This window comes from Zeus faber (genome assembly GCF_960531495.2).
Source record: "Zeus faber genome assembly, chromosome: 20".
Classification (NCBI taxonomy): domain Eukaryota; kingdom Metazoa; phylum Chordata; class Actinopteri; order Zeiformes; family Zeidae; genus Zeus; species Zeus faber.
Window position 1 is genome coordinate 5,139,657 of NC_137207.1, and position 21,140 is coordinate 5,160,796.

General features: G+C 44.5%; 2 protein-coding genes across 5 annotated transcripts in view; one reads left to right on the forward strand and one right to left on the reverse strand.

Annotated features, from left to right (window-relative positions):
- The window catches only part of sh3bp1 (SH3-domain binding protein 1), a gene marked incomplete at both ends in the record, with an annotated part of 11,733 nt that extends 5,761 nt beyond the window's left edge, over positions 1-5,972 (forward strand). The window contains 7 exons of the mRNA XM_080021952.1: positions 973-1,054; positions 1,195-1,275; positions 2,098-2,211; positions 2,523-2,620; positions 3,665-3,827; positions 4,595-4,941; positions 5,677-5,972. Of these exons, the coding sequence (XP_079878078.1) occupies positions 973-1,054; positions 1,195-1,275; positions 2,098-2,211; positions 2,523-2,620; positions 3,665-3,827; positions 4,595-4,941; positions 5,677-5,972 (1,181 nt within the window). The remainder of the gene's footprint in view (positions 1-972; positions 1,055-1,194; positions 1,276-2,097; positions 2,212-2,522; positions 2,621-3,664; positions 3,828-4,594; positions 4,942-5,676) is intronic.
- A 382-nt stretch (positions 5,973-6,354) lies between these two features.
- Positions 6,355-17,307, reverse strand: cdc42ep1a (CDC42 effector protein (Rho GTPase binding) 1a). Of its 4 annotated transcripts, XM_080021812.1 has the most exons (5): positions 17,168-17,307; positions 15,570-15,661; positions 11,853-12,450; positions 9,734-10,690; positions 6,355-7,974 (listed from the first exon to the last, which is right to left on the reverse strand). In XM_080021812.1, the coding sequence occupies exons 4-5, from the start codon at positions 10,206-10,208 to the stop codon at positions 7,289-7,291; spliced, it is 1,161 nt and encodes a 386-aa protein (XP_079877938.1). In that variant the 5' UTR covers positions 10,209-10,690; positions 11,853-12,450; positions 15,570-15,661; positions 17,168-17,307; the 3' UTR covers positions 6,355-7,288. The 4 variants fall into 4 exon arrangements, with proteins under 4 accessions (XP_079877938.1, XP_079877936.1, XP_079877937.1 ...); XM_080021810.1 differs by lacking the exon at positions 15,570-15,661; XM_080021811.1 differs by lacking the exon at positions 15,570-15,661 and having other exon boundaries at positions 11,828-12,450.
- Between the last annotated feature and the right edge of the window lie 3,833 nt (positions 17,308-21,140).

Consider the following 21,140-nt stretch of genomic DNA (forward strand, 5'->3'; position numbering starts at 1 on the left):
GGTGGAAGGTGATTCTCAGAGTTATTTGCAAAATTTGAGTTTTTAAATTTTGCACGGAGGGGAATACATTGTGAAAGCGACACGTACATGTGAGGCTCACAAAGGGAAAAAGCACGGAGATGTCACGAGCTAAGGGGCAGAGTAGAAATGTTTATCTTTTAGTTATATAATATCAAAAAGTTCAAACTGCCTCTCAGAATTGGTAACGTGTCCCCCGTGCTCACCACGGCCACGCGCAAAGGCGAGGTCCGCCACTGGCTAGATGAGCCACCCAGCCACAAACCTGAGCGCCCATCCACATTGGGCCATCAACACCAACGCCCGGAGACAGCCAGATTTGTGGCTCCTCCACCACCACTGGCCCTCGGGGCACCCGCCGCAGGGAGGCCACGCAGCGGGAGCAAGGGCACCGGCCGCCTCCCGCACCCCGACCCACACCCACGACGGCGAGCTGCCTCCAAAGGGCCCTGGAAGGCACCCGGCGGCGCTCCCTGCAGCCCCGTCGGGTCGCGCAGGCCAGAAACCACACAGCAGCAGGGGCAAGCCGCCAGGACCCGAACCCGGCCGGCAGGGGGTCACCACCCGGCCAACCGCACCAACCCACCGGCGCCCCGCCATCTCGGAAACCCCCAGCGCTTAATATGTGCTGTTGGTAATTGCAGTTAAAATTGCCGAAGTCGCACCCCAATCACTCACACCCCGCCTGCTCCGTAGACTCCGACCCCCCGTTAGACTCTTTGTCCCACTTTTGGTTTGTTGGCATCTGATCACCCTATTTCCATATAAATATTGGGATTTTGTTTAACGAACATCAAATATGTCATCAATTGAGAAAATTAACCAAAGAACATAAATAACTGTTTCTCCTTGAAAGACATACATTTCTAGTCTGCTGTTGTGATGAAAATCTAATTTGTGTTGTCTTGTGTTGTGTCGTGTCGTGTCGTGTCGTGTTGTGTTGTGTTGTGGTAGGAGCATTGAAATGTTACCTGAGAGAACTTCCCGAACCTCTAATGACCTTTGAACTCTACGAGGATTGGTTTAAAGCAGCGGGGTGGGTATTGGTGCTTTATTTTAAATAACACACATTGTCGCTTCATCTGTTCTTCCATAAACTGTGCTTGCTTGTTTCTATATGTATAGAGGTTGTGTTTCTATATGTGTATACAATCCCTATTTTCCTTTTGTCCTTAGGGTAAAGGAGCTGACGGATAAATTGGAGAAGTTGAAAGTGTTGTTGAAGAAGCTTCCACCAGAAAACTACAATAATCTAAGGTGTGTCAATCAACTTGTACACATTGGTAATAAGTTGCATTCACAGCTTACCATGGCCAGAACTCTGTTTAAGCTTCTCTTCCACTTAAAATACATCAATGAGGGAAACTTCCGGTGCAAGATCAAAATTGCTGTACTAATTAATCGAGAACACAGAGCACACAGTCATCAGAAGAAGTTTCACTCTGAAAGTGAGAGTTACTGTATTAGTCGTGATGGAAAATTTGACCCCTTTTTTTATTTTGGGATCCGGTAATGACGAGTCACTCAGTAAAGAGTAATGAGTAGTTTGACTTTTCGGATTCTTCGTCGGTTCGAGTCGGTTGATCTAATGAACAGTAGGTGAGGGGGGACTTTCAGTGAGCAATGAACGAGAGCCAGAAGAATTGGTTTGGCTCAGAGATGTGAATGGAATGCTCCCAACAAGTCTGTCATATTCTTTTTTTTTTTATAGTTTTGCCGCGATTCACATTGACTGTGAATGCGTTGACCCTTTTTTTTGCCTTGGTCTTAAACTCAGTCTTCAGTAGTTATTTTCAGTTTGTGAATCGAAAATTCAGCCGCACGCCCGCTCTTTAGCCGGAGTCACTCCACTCCTGACTCATTTAAAAGATTTGTTCGATATTAACGAATCGTTCACGAGTCTTGCATCACTAACTATTATTTGGCCATAATAATCATAGTTCTATGGCTTTGTGAGGTTTTTGGTGGTTAACAGGAGTCCAGGTGTGCCGTGGGAAGAAAAAAGGTTGGGAAACACTGCGTCTAGATATTTCTCCATCCAGCATGTGACTCCCTCTCGTCTCCCCCTCTCCCTCTCAGGTATTTGGTGCAGTTCCTGTCTCTTCTCTCTGAGGAGCAGGCAGTAAACAGGATGACTCCCAGTAACATCGCCATAGTCCTGGGCCCGAACCTGCTTTGGCCTCGCGCAGAAGGGTGGGTGTTAAGTGCCGACCCAAACCGACCAACCGGCTCTTCACTCACGTTGACACATTTTGGTGGCAAAGTGCAAAGTATAAAAAAATTGTGTTTCATGTATCAGTTCTCACAGTCCTATAAATATAGAGGCCTCTCTCTTTCATTCTTTGACACTCTTCTCTGTCCTCCCACTATTGTATTTCTTCCTGCCGCACATATCTACTGTATGCCAGGCTTTCATTATCCCACTTTTTAACCCTTTCTCTGTCTTTGTCTCTCTCTCTCTCTCTCTCTCTCTCTCTCTCTCTCTCTGTCCCTCTCTATCTTAGGCAGGAAGCCACGTTTGACATGGCCTCAGCCTCTTCGGTGCAGGTGGTGATGGTGGTCGAGCCTCTCATACAGTACAGCAGCAGTGTCTTCCCAGAAGGTACCGAGTCATTTTCAACGACTTTTGTTCATTATGCGTCCTCAGGATGGATTGGCTGCTTAAATAGGCCGGCCCATTATGGGCGTGGACGCGTGTGGCGCTGGCAAGTTGTCAGACAGAACTAGGGTCCGACAGCTACACATCATTTATGGCGGAATCTGTACGCAACATTCACGACAGCCCGTAACATGAGAGCTGAATGAGTCTTAACAGGGCTGCAGGACATTTTCAACAATGGATCTGTGAATATGAATATGTATGACAGTGTCAAAGATTACATTTTTCAAATAATGCAACTGAGCTCTCACGTTTTTCGAATAACGCAGGCGTTTACCCGTTTCTTTACGAGGAAATGCTCAATGAAGGATACACGTGACTTGTAGATTCAAATTTTTGATGCACAGTTGCTGATCTTTTAAAATCCCTTTTTTGTGCGATTTTGTATTGGTTGCGGAGGTATACACAAACCCAGGCATCACATACATTTATCCACAATCAAAACCGTTCTGTAATTCTTCAACATCCCTTTTTTGACTCTTTGACAGTTTTCTGTCAATTTCTGATGCTAAAGGCATCTTTGACAGTGCACAAATCAGGCAAAATTAAGTGTCGAAGAACTTGATTGGTTGATTGGCTTTTGCTCTCATGATTATCACCGTGGCAACGGGGCTATAGCAGTTAATCACATGTATATTTATTTGTGGGTCTTCATGAAAACACAAACGATTCAGAGTCCTCGGAAGTTCTAGAAATGTGATAAAGGTGCAATGTGGTATGCAAAGTACCAAAGAAGAAAAATAACTCCAAGGCACTCCTCTATTAAAAACGTAAAGCCTTTTATTGCGATGGGAATCTAATGGTAGAATTCTTTAAAACATGCATTTTTGGTAGGAGAGGGCCTTTGACCTTATTCTCTTTTGGTTATTTGAGGGTCTTTTTAAATCCAATGCTCATCAAAAAAAGTAACTATTTTCATGTTCAATTCCTAATTTTGTTGTTGTTGTTGTTGTTGTTGTTGTTGTTGTTGTTGTTGTTGTCGTTCAGCCGTATCCTTTGAGATCCCTGAGCCCCCTGCGAGCCCAGACATGACCACTCCGGTGATCCACCCCTTTCACTCAGAGAAGGAGAAGCTGACGAGGACGGCCTCCGCCTCTTCCACAGCCTCCTCGTGCTCCTCCTATCACACGGCGCTCTCCAAGACCAACAGGTGAAATACCAAAAAAGTCTTGTTTCATATCCCACCCTGTCCTGTTAATGTCAAAAAAACAACAGAAACAAGTATCCTAATGTTTCTGACTAACAGATAGTGATGCAGGACTCGTGAACGATTCGTTCATAACAAACAATTATTTCAAATGACGGGAATCATCAAAAGAGTGGGAAATAAAATGAAAATAACTACTGAGGACTTAATTCAAGTCCAAGCCAAAACAAGGCCAAGGCATTTGTTTGGCCATACTGAATGTGATTAACGATTTGCATTCCACCAAAATAAGTCATTTAGACAGAATTAAATATCTCAAGTGACAATTCCATTCACAACTGAAGAGCTGAGCCGGTTCTTTGGAACTTTCATCGTTCGCCGGATGTCACCGTGCATTTAAGCAATTGAATCAAATGAACCAAGAGTCGGAACATTGAACGACTCTCTTTTCTGAGTGACTTGTCAAGTACCGAAGCTAAAACACGAGTCGAACCTTTCATCTCTACAAATAATCCTCGATTTCAAGCTTTCTCTGATGAACACAGGGCTGCTTTTATCGTCTGGAACAGATGCATTAACTGAATTAGAACAGCTTTGCCATTTTGATCTTGCAACACTAGAGCAAGTGAAATTTGTGCTGATGCAATGGCTCTTTTTCATCTTTATTGTGAGCAAAGATAAAAACCCAAAAACGAGAGCTTTGTTTATTTTAAATGCCGCTACTTTCTGAACTATCTTTGAAGCACAGACATGTGTCCATCCCCTCTCAGCACAGCCTCCCAGGACAGCAGCGGCTACTCCCTGGTAAAGTCTGGCTCTGTGAGTCGCGGTGGCATGACCGCATGGGAAACCGTTGCACCTGAACCGGCAGCACCGACCAGCCACAGCCCAACCTCTGTCCACGAGTCCCAGACGCCGACCCCCAGCGGCCCCGAGTCCTCCGGGCCTTCCAATGCCCCGAGCCCAACTCCGGCTCCCAGGTCGTCGGTTTCAAGTACAGCTCAGGCCAAAAACCCGACCCAGAAACAACACGGGGAACAAGGCCAACTAGAGCCGATTTTGGAAGCAGGGCCCAACTCCCCCGGAGTCACAGTGAAAATCACCACATCGTTTAAACGTAAGTCTTTATCGCAAACGGAGTTCTTTGGCAATGTAACTTCTTTTTTTTATTAATTTGCTATTTTAGTAGCTCGTCCGCGGTCGACAGTTGATATTTTGCGATGACGTGACGGACACTTTCAGCTTTCTGTTGCCGAGGAAGTACACAGGAAAGAGGAAGTCTCACGCTGCTGACTAAAATAGGCTTTAATGATGGGCGTCATCGCACACCGTGTTTCTGCTCCGGAATCTGCTTTCACAGCTTGCAGATCACATTTAAGATATTTTAAGGTAGAATGTTAAAAACATAAGTGTAGATGCTGCAGATACTAAAATAATATATACTATAAAGAAGATATACATTATGTATATTTAAATACGTACATACATATATATATATAGATATAATATTACTGTATATATGTATATTATATACTGTATATATATATATATACTGTATATATACTGAAGTAAAATAATGATAATAATGAATGAATTCTGATAATAATATATAATGTAATGCATTTGATATGATTTAACAATGATTTTGAAATAATGCTATCGGATTTTCTGTCAATGTATACTGTAATACCCCCGCATACCACTGTAGCTTTGTAATGTGAAAGAATATGGTATCCAAATGTGTGCGTGTGTAGCTGTACTGTATTTGTGCCTGAACCAAATCATTGCATGTAGAAAGCGACTCCTTTGCACTGTACTGCCTGTTCTCACGTTACAAACCCCACCACCCCAGCCCCGACACCAAAGAAGCCCTTCAACCAATACAAAATGCCCGGCCAGCTCAACAAACACGTGGCGGTGCACTACTCCAAAGCTCCGGTTCCCCCTGGTCCCAAGGTCCCTGCGGACGCCAGGCCCCAGCCAGAAGCCTCGTCCACGTCCTCGTCCGCGTCCTCGTCCTCGTCCATGTCCACATCCACGGCTCAGACCTCGGTCCCGAGGAAAACCAACGTTAAAAGGCCCGGGGTCAGAGCTCCCAAATGCCCCCCGCCTCTCCCTCCACCGCAGGTGCCCTCTGTAGCTCAGTGAGAGAGAACCCCCCTCCTTTAATTTCTGTTCTATTTTTCATTGACGATATCTGCTGTTGTCTGGGTTGCAGTAGGACGCTGTTCGTATGCTTGAGCAGGAATTTTAATATTCCTGCTCGTGGAATGGATCAGAAGACTTCTCCCCAATCTACCGCTGTACTGTCGACGGTCCCTTAGATTTATTTTCTGCGACCCTACGCTTTCTGCACCTGGCCACCGTAGCTACGGTAGAAGAATCCCCGTTTCCTCAAATCCTCATCATATATTTTTTACATGACTTAAGTCGGGCTTCCTGGCGATTTGTGTAACCAATCCAAAATGTCAAATGTGAAGTGAAGCTGTGTAAATAAAAGCATTCGAAATCCAATTAGAATTATCAGGGCATTTATTGTATGTATTCATATCATCATAGAATATGGTGAATAATGGCTGCAGCGTATGTACGTATGTGAATAAATGGGACTATGGACTGCAGGTTCTGTTCAATAAATGCGTTTCAAGGAGGGGTGGGTCAATATTTTCACTTATTATCAGTACAAAAACAAACAAATGGTGGTTCTCGTATACAAAAAGGTCTTCATAATAAAACGCAATTATTCACAACAGATATCGACAGAATGCAGAATGATGATAGTATGATTTTCTCGTCACTACGTCGTTTCACTCTTAATGCTTCTCCTGTCTATTTAGTGTGCAGGAAGATCATATATTGCATTTCATTGGTTTATATTTGTGTGTATATATATATATATATATATATATATATAAAGAAAAGCTATTATTCCTCATCAAAACTCCTGAGAAATCCGGCGATGTCATTCATTCACTCCACTGGCTCCTCCCGCCAAGCCCCATTTTTTTTTTCATTCATTCGTTCATTTCCTGAGTAAAAGTTGGAAAATCTCCGGGGGCTTCTCGACTTTGTCCCCCACCTAACCTCCTTTTTTTGGGTCCAGTTTTCCGGAGCCTCGGGTCTGAGTTATGGCTGCCTTTTTTCAGGAAGCACGTCAACCTCTTTCCTGTCCTTGTCCCGTTCGTGTTATGTCTCTTTGTTTTCCTCCTTAAGGTACATTCCACACTTTCCACTGGCGGTCTGCTATGGGAATGTTTTGTCTTTGGAAGTCTCGATGGATGGAAGGTGACGCATTCAACATTCAATGTGTTGGGGAAAAAAAAAGTTACACAGGACAAAATACTTTTGGCGGCAAAATATTTGCTGCATCCCTTCATTTGAAGCAAAAAAAATGTCTTCTTCCAGCCTGGAATTCAATACCAATCTTACATTTATATGAAATAAGTTTGATCCTCCGCTCCAGCTCAGACCGTGATTTCCTCCTCCTCGTCAACATAACCGTAGCACGTTTCCGCGCGTCTTTGGCCGGGGATCATCGCCCACGAATCTGCAATATCCGGCTGGTCGTGCTCCTTCGAGAGTCCGCCGACCTGGTAGTGACGCGCCAGCACATCCGCCGCGTTCTGGAACCTGTCGCTCTCCATCCTTGCGGGCGCTCTCTCTCTGCCAGGAGAGGGGAGTGGCCCTTGACCTCCGTCGACCTCCGCCGCCAACCGCTCCTCCTCCACCTCCTCCTCTTCCCATTCACCTCCATAGGGGCTCTTCCTGCTCCCGCAGTCCTCCCTCAGCAAGGAGTCCACGTAGGAGATGGTAGCTGAGTCCATCTCGTCACCCTCGCTGGTCAGTCCGCACGCCCACCCAGCCTCGTCGCCCTCCCAGGCCTGGCCGGGCCCCTCGGAGCGGCCGTCGGGGCTTTCGAGCAGGCCGAAGACCTCGCTCATCAGGGAGGGCCCCAGGTCCAAGGTGAAGGTGTCCAGGGAGGTGAGAGAGGGCAGCGAGTCGGAGTGGGCTGCCGGGGTGGCGGCGGCGGGATGGGCGGGTGAGATGGCGTCTGTGGCGTCGGGCAAACGGGAAGCGCCAACGGAAATGGAGGGCTGCTGCCGCTCGGAGCGAGAGAGGCGGGGCAGTGTGACAAAGCCAGACTCCAGACCTGAGGTGGAGGGAATGAAGATGTATGAGCACTTGTTGTTGATTGTAAAGCCATATACCCTTATATGAGGGATGATGGGTCATTCAACCCTTTTATGTGAGTTAGGGTCAGTGCCTTTCAGTATGACGAGATTCAAATGAGACAAAATAATGAAGTTAACTTTTGTGTTGCAAGATCAAAATTGCAAGGCTGTACTTAATTCGTCGGTTCCAGACAGAATAGCAGCTATGGCAGGCAAGCTTCCCTCTGATAAAAGGTTTGACTCTTTTTATTTTTTATTTTTTTCACCTTTTCAGTGGCTAATAGGATAGAGGCATGTGCCGTGGCGGGGAAAAAAGCTTGGGGAACAGTGCTTTAGTTAAAAGGCAGGGGGCAGTGTAAAGCAAGCAAAGCCTATTCAGGCAGTAAGTGAAGAGTGGGTTACTGTATATGGCCAGTACCAGTAGGTCTAGTTCAAGTTCAAGTTCAAGAGATTATTCTACATTATTATGTGTAAGTACATTGAAATAACATAAGGAAGGAATGTAATAATGAACCTGTACAGACAGGGGTTATAGAGTGTGAGTAATGAATGCGGGTATTTCTGCGGGTCATTGAGGCAGACTCCGAGGTGGCTTTCTGCCCGGGCCGTCTGCATCACTCCCTATTATCAGAGTGTCTTTGACGGATTTAGAGGGCTGCTGATAATGAGCCAAGGTGACATCTGAGGCAAATCTACAGGTGTAAATGGTTTCGATTGTACCATGTTTCAGGAAGTAATGTATGTTTTAAAGGAGAAATAGAATTTGCTTTGCTAAGAAAGGTTATGTTCTAGAGAATAGAAACTACATACAGTTTATCTATTAAATTCTAAACTGGACCAGTCTTTTAGGTTTTTAATACAATTTTCTATAGAATAGGCTCTACCAGCATTTTATATATTGCAATCTAAGCGACTTTAATATGATTTTTCAATGTATTTATTTGAAATTCTTACATTTTGTTTTTGTGTTTTTGATTTTCTTTTTTAAAATGTGAATGCTATTCATTTTCTTTCTTCGTTTGCTATTCATTTATTTATTTTTGTGACATTTGAAAAGCCCCAGAGCTGGGCCGGCAAGCAGCCTCTCGTCGTCTCTGACTTCACATCTTAATTACTCTGTTCATTGCATTTCCAATCCACAGGGGTCACCCTTTGGTTGGTTACGTGCCAATTTAAATAACATCAGAGGGCGCCTGTTCAAAGGCTTAGGCCTGGTCCACAAGTATATATTATACAATATTTTTGAAAGCGTTGTATTTTCTCAGCATTATGGCCTCCCGTTCACAGGAAAACGACTTCACTGAAAATTAAGCTTTTGGAAAAAAACGCCTTCCAGGATGGAGATTTTTCAAAACTCTGTTTTCTGTGTATGTGTGTGGCCGGGTAAAACGGAGCTTCTTGAAAGCGCTGACGTCATGACCTCAACTTTCGCATTTGCGTGTGTGACAGCCAAGTTTGAAAGTCTCTCTGACTTTAGGCATGGCGCCCATACGGTAAATGTGTATAAATATTATAATCGCAGCCCTCAAGAAGAAGCTCAATACGCATGCCCCTAATGTTCTTCTGTGGTGTTTGACATCAAGATTTATGAGATTATCGGCCCCTACTGGCCTGGAATGATTATGTTATTACGATTATGTTCGTGTGTGGATGGACATTTATGTACAGAAAAATGCATTTTCAGAAAAATGCGTATACGCGTGGACAGGGCATTAGCCACGTGCACACCACACGCACCGTATGAGCACTTGCTCTCCTCGGGTGAGTTTGGAGAGCCGGGAAAGAGCTCTTTGGCCACGCTGGTGCCGTTGGGGGAGTCCCCGTCCAGCCTGGGCAGGGAGACGGCGTTCTTTATGATGGGGGAGACGGCGGGGGGCGGGGGCGAGAGGTCCTTTGACCCGCCCCTGGGCCGGTTGTCCGAGCTCTTGCGCACGTGGCGCAGCGTCCTGGAGAAAAAGGCCCCGATCTTGTTGTCCGGGGTGGAGGCGGAGGTGGAGTTGGTGTCGCCGTCGCCATTGGCCGGCCCCCCGTGGTTGCTGAGGAAGGACGTGTCGCCGAACACGTCCCCGCCGCGGCCCACGTGCATGGTGTGGCGGAAGTCGCCCAGCGGCGGGCTGATCATCTCCAGCGTGAGGTCGCCTTTGAAGCGCCGCTTGCCGTGCGACTGCGTCACCAGGCCTTTGAGACCAGACAGCTTTCCCTGAAGGTTCATTGTCCCAAAAATTGTGTCTTAAAAAAAAAGACCCAAAAGACAACACTTTAATCCCACCCTGAAAGCTCTCTTTGTTTCCAACTTTTTGGGGGGGGATTTTTCAAAGGTCCTACAGAGGCTGTCTCTCCGAATTTTTAACTAAATGAATCCAACTTCGGGTCTTGAAAGTATTCCAAAATTCATGGTGTGAGAGACATTCTGGGGTCTCTCGGTGGCTAATGACAGGGGTGAAAAGTTCACCGAAATATAATCACTGTTTATCGTGGGCTAGGCTAATTTCAGTCCCCCTTTGTACAGTGTGTTGTTGCTGCACATGGTCAGCTGAATTAAATGGGAACAAATGGAGGAGAACGCTATGCAGTTTCTGGATTTTCTGTCCAATCAGAGTTTGGTCGGGTTGCTTGGTTTCCCCAGTCGGTTTGGGCTCAGAAATAGGTCCGGGTCCAGCTGCGTATGGTTCTGTGGTCACACCCTGGAACTATCTATCGAAAGAAAATGGAGAGTAAAAGAAAGAATAGACAGGGTTTGAATGATTATTGAATTTTAAGCGATGCTGATGATGGTAATGAGTTGATTCCTTGCGGGAAAGCATTTTTTCCTCTCTAAATATTTGGCTATTATGGCTTTTGGACAGGTCTGTCTATTCTGGCTTTTTATTTTTCCTGAAATTCCGTATTTCCAAAACGCACTGGTCTTGTACTGTCTAACTCAGAGGCACTGGCTTCCTTGTCTCAAGTCCAGAGCGACAAGACTGCTTCTCGGCCATTTACGTGCCGGACCTTCAGGGAGTTCCTGTGTCCTTTTGCCGTTGAGTCTGGCTACAGAACGGCTTCATTTACCTTCATTTCACATTAATTCTGACAGATTTCTAACAAGCTGTCGAAGCAGAGAATGTAAGATCGGTGACGTCCGTATGAGTGAAAAATGACATTGGGACAATACAAGACTTTTTCTTATTCTTCGCCCGGAGTGTAATGGATATGCCCTTTTTAAAATATTTTTGGAGCATAAAGCAGATCTGTCAAGGACCTCTGGTTCTCTTTAAGACCTTTCTCCTCTGGCGGCTAACTCACTGAGAGGCCCTCCCATGTATCGCAAGCTCGGTCTGGCTTCATTAATGACCCGCTACGGCTTTCGTGAGATGGTGATTGCGTCAGGGCCGAGGCAGCCCTTGTAATTTTCTCCCAACCGCGGCTCTGGGCCCTCCACCCCCCGGTAGCAAACGGTCCACATACATGCACTCAAGCCATATCCAGAGCTCACTAGGATTGCCACCGGGGACCAGTATACTGAAGTGTGATTGCCGAACCTGAGAACGGTGTTGGCCTCCAGGGAACACACAAGAGTTCCCTGCGTAGCAGATTAGATGTACTAAAACAACTCGGTCCACGATTCTCTTAACAAAAAAAACAACCCCATCCCTGACCTTCAGACACTGGCTCAGACACAAAGGTAAACACATATTTTCTGTTAGTGTTAAAGGAAGCCAGTCTGTGCCAAGGTGGGACAACAATAGCCTCAATCTGGATAACCAACTGTACAAAAGGCAGATATAAGGGCAGTGATTCTTTTAAAAGAAAGTATTTTAAAGGCTGGGAAACACTGTATTATGTGTATACCGGTGAATTCCGCCCGCATCCTTACAGAAGAGGTGTGGTGATTCCGGGATCGCTGATCCCGCAACAGAACCTTTGATTCGGTCTGGTTGGGGGCAGGGGATTAAGTCTGTTCTTCTGGCAACCGACTTGGTTTGGCGCTGAGGCCGGCTCCTGGCAATTCCTCTTGTCCGGACCCTTTGCCCCTTATCCAAACACACGGGGTTCCCCTTCTTTCCCAATCGCGTTTTCAGAATTTGCGCGAAATCCGGCAGCCCACGCTCCAGGAAATCCACCACAAAGAGACCCGAGGAAAAAAGCCCCTCCTTAAGTCTTTAAAAGGTAATAAGGCTTGTAATCCAAGCGGCAGTCTGTCTGTGTCTGTGGAGCTGGAATAACAACAGAACGAGGGGGGATTGGGGAGCGCGCTGGATTATCCCCCTAATCCTTCATCCTCACTCTGTTACTCGCCCACCACCCTCCACCACCCTCCAGTGGAGTTCCAGGGCCTTCTGATAGCAGCCCGGATGCCCCCGCTGTACAGTGTCCCCTCGTGCCCTGGCTTGGTGTCTTCTCAGTGGTGGTGGAGGGCAGTCTGGGACCACCAGTTACGAGGGAACTGAGTGTCTTCAGGCTTCCACTGATGCCTGTCAAAGGGAGAAAGGAGCGAAAGAGAAAATTAGGAACAGGAGGTCTTCCTTTAAGCTGAAAAGGTTGCAGAGAGAGAGAGCGAGAGATGGGAGTGGGACGGCACAGAAAGGCTAAGTGCAAAGGATTGAGATCAAAAGTGTTGGTAGATGAGGAGCAGCAAGGTAATTGGAATAAAGGGTGGCGGTATTGCATAATGTGATGACACTTTCAGTCGGTGGTAACCTACAAACGCAGAAGGAACTTTATGAAAAAGAACCGTCAAAGAACCCATAAGAAAGTGGTCAGTACACTCAATGTAAAACACGGGGAATGAACAAGTGAACCAATGCACCACAAAACCCTTTAACTATTTGGGCCAATGCAAGACAATGGGAGACGTGCAGAAAATTCTGTTTCACCTTGAGTGTACTGACGCCTTCACAGATAGGGGAAAGGTAGGACTGCAAGAGAAATGCACACAATCATATCCACATGCTACAACCAATGCCGGTGTTGATATAAGACTTATGCAACGAATGCAAACACAACTCTTAGATTTGATTTATTTCGCATCGTTTGAGTTTTGCCTCTGGGCTCTACTGCTCATCACTCCCGGCGGGGTGTACAGCAAACAGAGGCATACTTAGTGAGCTAGAAATATAGGGGTGATGAACTTGAACCCCCGCCGCCCCCCCATCGGATAGTAGAGCCCAACAGGTAGATGCAAGGGAGCCTGCAAGCAAGCAGGCAGCAAAGCAGGTAGGGCAGGAGGGATTGGCTGTTTAAATAAGCTGGCCCATACGGGCATGGAAGCATGTAGCACTGTTTGCACAAGTTGTCTGACAGTACTAGCTCCGCAAGCTACGCATCGTTTGTGATGTATGGTTCTGTATATCTGGCCTTCTTTAACGCGTATAAATCTTCATAGAAAAGCCACATTATTCGTAACTGGTTGGGCGGACACTATATTATAGGTGTCCACTTATAATGGCGTTAACCCAGCCGCCCCCCAGCTCTTCCTAAAAAGGCGTCTAGACTTGCCGAATGCGATTCTAAATCTTCTCTATGAGTTTTTAACAGAGTCAGCATTCAGGAGGCTTGTGCGGCATTCCGACATCACAGACCCGCCCGATGAAATATTTCCATGTCACCCTGTACAATATTTTTCTTGAGGGAGCCTTCTGGAAATAAACCAGGGAAAAAAACACAGTCTAATAGGAGCTGTGTGTGTGTGTGTGTGTGTGTGTGTGTGTGTGTGTGTGTGTGTGTGTGTGTGTGTGTGTGTGTGTGTGTGTATGCGTGTGAGCGTGAGCCTGTGTGTGTGTATTAGATTATGTCTGTCCGTGTTGGTGTATTCCACTATACCATATGCCATTCAAAATGTGCCTTGTGATCTCTCTGACTTTTACGTGCACGTGTGTGCGTGTGTACGTCTGGAGTGTGTGCTCCATTTGCGTGCATGTGTGTGTGTGTGTGACAACATTCCTAAAAAGAACGCGGTGGGAGTCTCTCTCTGCTTCAACCATCCGACATCCTTCCTTGAAACCTCAGCTCTGAAAGGCGGCACAATGCTCCTTTTCCTCCCCTGTCCTCTTTAAAGTTCTCATTTCCTTTCTTTTCGTGCCTTTTTTTCGACCACTTCCGCAGCCCAGCGGTGTCGATTTTCTGAAATAACTGTTTTTAAAGGTGCCACCGGGGAAACGGAAATTCTTCTTAGGAACAAGCTTATGCAAACCAAAGGACCGAGGCTCTTTCAAGAAGCCTTCCTTGGAAATCAGACTAACAGATGCAGGGGTTATTTTCAAAAAAATGTCCAATAATTTTCCTTACGGAGGCTGGTTGACAATGCTCCACAATATATACTGGCGGCCCACCCACACCTGAACCATGGAGCGGTGTAGTTTATGCCTCACGGACCACCTAGCCTCTCCCATCCCATCATCCACTAAAATGAAGTGGTTATTTAGTCTGTGATGGTTCTTTATTGGAACCACACAGCCTTTTAGAGAACCATCAAAGAATCCACTATTTTTCTCTGTGTAGTGAGCACACGCCAACGCTTCCTTTATGTTTCGACCAATCGGGTGGTTGGGGGCGGGGATCTGTGAGCATGCGTTAGATGGAATAAGTCCCCGCTGGAAACAACCCGACCGGCAGAACCATAACAGTCACATCCTCATTGAAACGTGACAGGGCTGACCATCGGCTGCCCGAGAAAAAGAAGAAAAGAAAAAACCTTTTTGAAAAGAACCGCTGGGGTGACTCCTTGACTCGGCCAGCACTGATACATTCAACTTTTCCTGTAGCTGGTGGGAAGACGAGCTAAAACATCCTGTCCGGTCACCAACGTTCTAGACAAAGATTCTGTAAAGGCTTCCAATCGTCATCGCCGTGTAGACCGGCCACTGCAGAAATACACTTATTAAAATCCTCATCCGTACGCTCCATCTTGCCACTCGCAAAGGAGTTTCTCTTGGGTATGATACCCCCGCAACACGCCGGAAATGGGGCGGGGCTTAAAACTTAAGCTGGCCCCCGTCCAATCGCTGGTTTCCAGCGCAAACTCGGAGGGGCTTCCCACCAGAAGTCCTTTTAGAAAGGGACTGCTGGGATCCAAGATCTCTTATCTCTAGATCCATACATTTACAGACTCCCATCCGAGATTTTAATCCCAAACTCTTGAATTTTTCTTTTCCATTTTATACTTTCCACTTTCTTTGTCGCAAATGTTGCCAAATATCGGCCTTGGCTGTAGGTTTCAGTGGTGTACACTGGAGAGTGGACTTTGGGCTTTCCCCTAATCAGAGGTACTTTTCAATTTTTTTATTTTTTTTTGCTCACGTCCTTCACTCGCTAACCCTCGTCTAACCAGGTGAACAAACACATGCGATAAGGCTGCATTTTTTCTTTTACATTTACTCTAACGCCATGTTTTTCCAGCCTCGCCGCTAGATTTGAGTCTGACAAAGACGCGTCGATGCACTTCCCATTGTCATACCTCAATAACATCCATACATATTTCTACTTCCTGCATCTGGAGTTAGGGGACCTCTCTTCTGTCTTTGTAAAAAAAAGCAAACACACCAATCAAACGCGCTTGTCTCCATTTCCTACTCACAAGCTTCCTACCACCCACCTCCTCATATATGGATACTGTAGGAGGGTCAGACCATTTGGCGACAACAGACCATGATGGAGCACCTTTCACCTCGTCATCTTGTGCGGCACCTAAACACCCCCACACACACACACACACACACACATACACACACATACACACCGGGGAACCCTGGAGTGTCAAGACAAACACGGGCGTAGCTCACACCGCTGCAACTGACAAACTGACCCCTTTGCCGCTTACGTCAATGACACAAAATGGACACAGGGGCTGTTCTTCATGAGGAATGTGGGACACAGGTATCAAAATGTAGAGGAGTAAGAAGATGTATCTATCTATCCATCTATCCATCTATCCATCTATCTATCTATCTATGTTACCACGTGAATGACATTTAACTGTGAAAAAAGAGTGGGAGTAGATTAGTTGGCAATGAGGGCAATGTACATCTTGACATTGATGAGCTTTGTTCAATCTCTTCCATTATTCAATCTAGTTATCTGTGTGTGTGTGTGTGTGTGTGTGTGTGTGTGTGTGTGTGTGCCTGCGTGCGTGTGTGTGTGTGTGTGTGTGTGTGTGTGCATAAATGTGTGTGAAAGTGTGCATGTCAGTGTGCGGTATTTGACATGCTGGCCTCTCCTAGCAACTGGTCGGAGGGTCAAACAAGTCAGGCGTCAAGCAGTCCACCTTCTTGTACAAGTTAGAATATTTAGCTCCACATTAGTCACTCGTAGTTAATACAGCAGATGTGATTTCAACAGCAGCGTTCAAATGGAGTGGGTCGAGTTCACCTGAATATAACTTTAATGGGATGGCACAAAGCGGTGTTCTAATTACTATGTATAGATGTGAAAATCAAAGTGCTGAGAGTTTGCTGTGGCCGCCGTTGAAGTAGAGGGAGATAGTAATGATATATCGCGGCTTAACCGGCCCTAAATATACTGCTTGAGGCATTGGAGTTTGAAGACAGACATCTAAGGAAAACACTTGTACCACAAAACAACTGAACATCTGCCAGTAACATGACGTAACCCAAAGAGAACCCCTGTCATGCCTCCCTCTTGTAATGGTTCAGTGTGGGTTAAGTGAGGTATTATAAACAAGGTTAAATAGGGCGCATCTTGTCAGCAGCCTGTAATCTGCTTGACAACATATTTTCCTTAATCGTGTATCAACGTCACTTTTCTTTAAAGTGGTAATCCATGAGATCGTCTGTGTTGGGTGTATTGCACCGATTTTTTTTTCAACAGCTATATCGACAGTTTACTGACGACTACCCAGCTATGCAGCTTCATCAAAATCACCGCAGCTGCCTGTGCCGTGAAAGGCGGACCCCGCCACAAACAATGGCAACAGCATACTGTATGCAGAGGAGCACTACTGTATACTACTACTACTCTATAATGCACACACATGGCAGTTTCATGGCAGTTGCTTATCAAGTGGCAGCTAAATAAATATCTGATCAAATGAAACATGTTTTTTTTTAACAAAACAATCTTACAGATTACCACTTAAAATACCTATAGTGTTTATTCCATGGCGTTCAATTCCCATTATAGTATCCCCATGCATGTTTGCAAAACAAGTTCAGTAGATATTTTACATAAGCTTACCTCAACGGACGCGAGAAAGAACCGGGTCAGCTGAAGTGTTTCAATTTGAATTCTACACAAGCGTGGATGAGACCAGCAGAGGTTGAGCGCCCCACAGCCGCTTCGGGTCCAGCCGCTCCGTCCGCCCGCAGTCCCTCCAGTCAGTGCGCCTGAAGGAGACTGGCCGTTGGAGCAGAGGGAAGGGGCGGCGCTGTGCAAAATAACGACAAAGTCGTCAGACAGTCAACAAGTCAGTGCCCGGCAAGCGGAAAAGGGGCACGCTGCAAACAGAAGCGTCATCTACACGTCATAAACAAAGTAGGCAGGAGTAGGTTGTAGAGCAACAAACGAACAGAACAACTATGTGAATACAATGTTACAGAAAAATCGTTTTTTACATTTCTATAAATGGTCAATAATAAAGTGGAATACAACATTTGAATAAAGTCAGTAATATCTAGGTAAAACATATATATAATTTAGATTCGATTATAAATGTAAAAATATAACACCATAGTTTTATATATTTACATTTACATACATGTACATATACATATAAACATACATATATGCAGTGAAATGTCATTGCAATGCAACCGGAGATTATGCACAATATGTGCTAAGTGACACAATAGCTAACTTAATTAACTAACTAACTAAACTAACTGAATTAACTGATTCAAAAACATAATTCAGTTAGTAAACACAATTAAAAAAAAAGAGTAAAAAGGTAATATACTGAGTGGGAATACAAAATAGAAATAAGAGGAATAGACTATTATGTATATACAGATATGTGCAGTAAAGTGCCATGTGAATAAAATGAGGTAGTGTGTGTGGGGATATACAGTACCGTATACCACAGTACGGCACAGCAATACAGTAACACCAAACAGAACTGCAATACAGTCAATATAGTAACATACAGTATAGTAAGGCAGTGGGGCCCATGTGTCATGCTTTAATTTTGTCATAATTAAATAAAATTAATTATACCAGGCAGGTATATTAATTATTTCGTCATAAAATTAATTCATTACATTGGTTTCACCTGGCTTGCAAATTGCAATGAAACATCTCACCTTTCCAAAATAAAGCAAAGTTTTATATATATATATATATATATATATATATAATCAATAATTTAGCGATGCAGTAGACACAATGTTGTATTTTCTAGTTTCCCACATTTATTATTATTATTATTATTATTATTATTATTATTATTATTATTATTATTATTATTGTAAAGTAAACAAATGGCTTGTAAATTCTTGTAAACCCACATTTTGCAGCACAATCTTATCGGTGGAAAGGACTAAAGAAAGCCTATGAGAAGGTGATTTGTTTTAAATTGTCTGTATTTAGTATCATTTTTACATTCACTATTACTTTTAATGATAATTTTGTTTTTTTAATAAGACATTTTTTTAATGTGTTGTTGTAAACTTAAGCTAGTTTTTAAAAAATTAAAAAAAAAAAATAATTAAAAAAAATAAATATATATATATATACATATATATGTATATATATATATATATATATGTATATATATATATATATATATATATATACACTATTCAAATAGTTCATAATATATTATGCTACTATTCTGTATTTTCCTGGGAGGAAAATTCTGACCAATAATATCTCGCCTGGAGGGGCGTGGGCGGAGCCACGTGCGACACAACTCAGGCTCTGATTGGCTGGGAAAATTGAAACCCGACAGTGGGCTCAGTCCCCATTGGTCTAGGTCGGTCGGGTCCCATGTTTTATTGTTTTCTTTCTCCAATACGTGTCTACAGTGGCTTCACAGCAACTCCACTTTGCTCAAATCACCACAATTGATTAGCGTTTGTAGAGAACTTGTCAAAGACAAACAAAAGAACCTCCCACAGATGAGTCAGGTATTGCGTTCCCATGGCAACCACATTCCAGCAGGACGCAGACTCTTATCCACAGGAACAACAGCATCCTCAAAAACTCCACAGTGGCCCAAGCACGTCATGTGGCCTGGGTGACTGTCTGCCAACTTTCAAGTAAGCTAGGTATGATGACAAAGCAGGAGATGGAGGATAAGCCTGCACCAAAAAAAAACCAAAAACGACAGATACAGAACACTTCCCCTAATTCTTCCCCACTACACCTAGTTTAAAATACAAATAGAAATACAAACATGGCTGCCACACACACAAACACCACAATTAACACACAAATGAATTGTGTGTGCAAAGGCAAAATGTTTCCTTTGATTTCATATTTTATTCATAAGGTCATTGTACCGAAGCTTCTTTGTGATGCGTTCTATGAAAGAAAATAGGACGGAATGGCCCTGGCCAGTGGCCACTGTTTTATAGACATTTATAATCTGTATATACTAAAGAGCTTTTTTTATTTAGGATTACTGTGTGAGTGTGTGTATGTGGTATTCAACAGATCTGTGATATTGTGTGTGTGGTCTTATGTGTCCTCTTGTGCGATTCATGGATCTCAGCATTCAACCATTTGTGGCTCCATGACGTTTGATTCGGGTTTATTTTTTACACTGAACTTGGTGCCACCTCTGCAAGCCATCTGAATAGTGTAGCACTTCAAATTGTTCGATTACTCTGGCCTTGGGAAATACTGTGAGGGCAAGGTTGACATCACGGAGGGGGCGGTTCAATAAACGGAGCACGGAGAGCATGTCCAATGTGATGTACCTGTCCGTGAGTTTTTTTTGTTCATATCTATGATTTTTGTATTTTTAGAGCTTATAGAGCTTATTTTGCGTAATCACTGGGTGTCATAACATTTCACTGCATAACATTTTTGACCTTATGTATATGTATGTCCAAAATAATCTCTTGAAATTGAACTTGAGTGAAGTATCATAAGTAGCCCCCTTTAGCTCGCACGTTACATTGGTGACAGTGGTAATCAAGCACTTAATGCTTGTGATTTTTTTTTCCTCACACAGAACATTCACGGAAAGGACAATTCGAGCTAGTTAGCTGAAGAACTCAAGCTAACTTTTCTTGGCTAGCGGGTGCATTCACAGATGTGAGGTATCTTTCTGCGTTCCCGATCGACTACATCTGACTATTTTGTTTTCTTTCTCTCCTGAAGTATGATCGTGAAATATGGCTTTTAAGAGAAGTTTTCCCAGTGACTATGGAGACATGGATGAGGATGCATTCAGGTCCGGTTCAACACTATATTACTCGGTGAGTGGCATAAGAGTGGATCTCCCCGCGCCCTTCAAGGGGGACGGGTCGAAGTCATGCCCAACGTGAAGTAAACAGTATGAGGCTGCAGCGCGAGCTCAAACCAGGGGTGAGAGATGTGAGCTACTGGCCACTTTAGTGAACTGTCCACCTACCAGGCATGATGGTGCGGCATTCCTACTCTGGGATAGCTTGGCAGCGGACATACAATGTGAGTAGGCTACAAAAGGGCATAGACAAAAAAAAAAAAAATCTAAACTGGGCATTGTATTGGACAATGTGATTATAAGAAAGTGAAGGAAAAACTGAATGACGCTTTTTGAAAGAAACACTTTTGACTTTATTTTCAAACCCAGTGCTCAACCCCTCAAAGCTAATAAGTGGAGGTATATGCTGCTGATATATCTAGACTAGTGATGGAAGCTTTTCAGGAATATGAACGAGCTACACGTAATGGGGAGAGGTTCCGGCGTTTCCTTGCAGGATTAGACCCGGCTCTTCAAGCAAAAATGCCACAAACAGGGTGCTACTGACTTTGAGGAGGCTTTGGTGATTGCAGTGCACTGTGCCAGACAAGCTCTCAGTGTGAGTACCCTCAGTTCACCATACACACCTCACATGCTGTTGTCTCTGTGCTGGACTCCCAGGGGACTGCAGTGGATTACAATGCCAACATTGCGAAAGGCCCCCAGCGCGCAATTGAATGCCTCGCTTTGAAAGTGGACAGTTTACAGACCGAGCTTAGAAACATAAAAGAGCATGGGCGCAGGGCTGAGTATGGTCCTGAA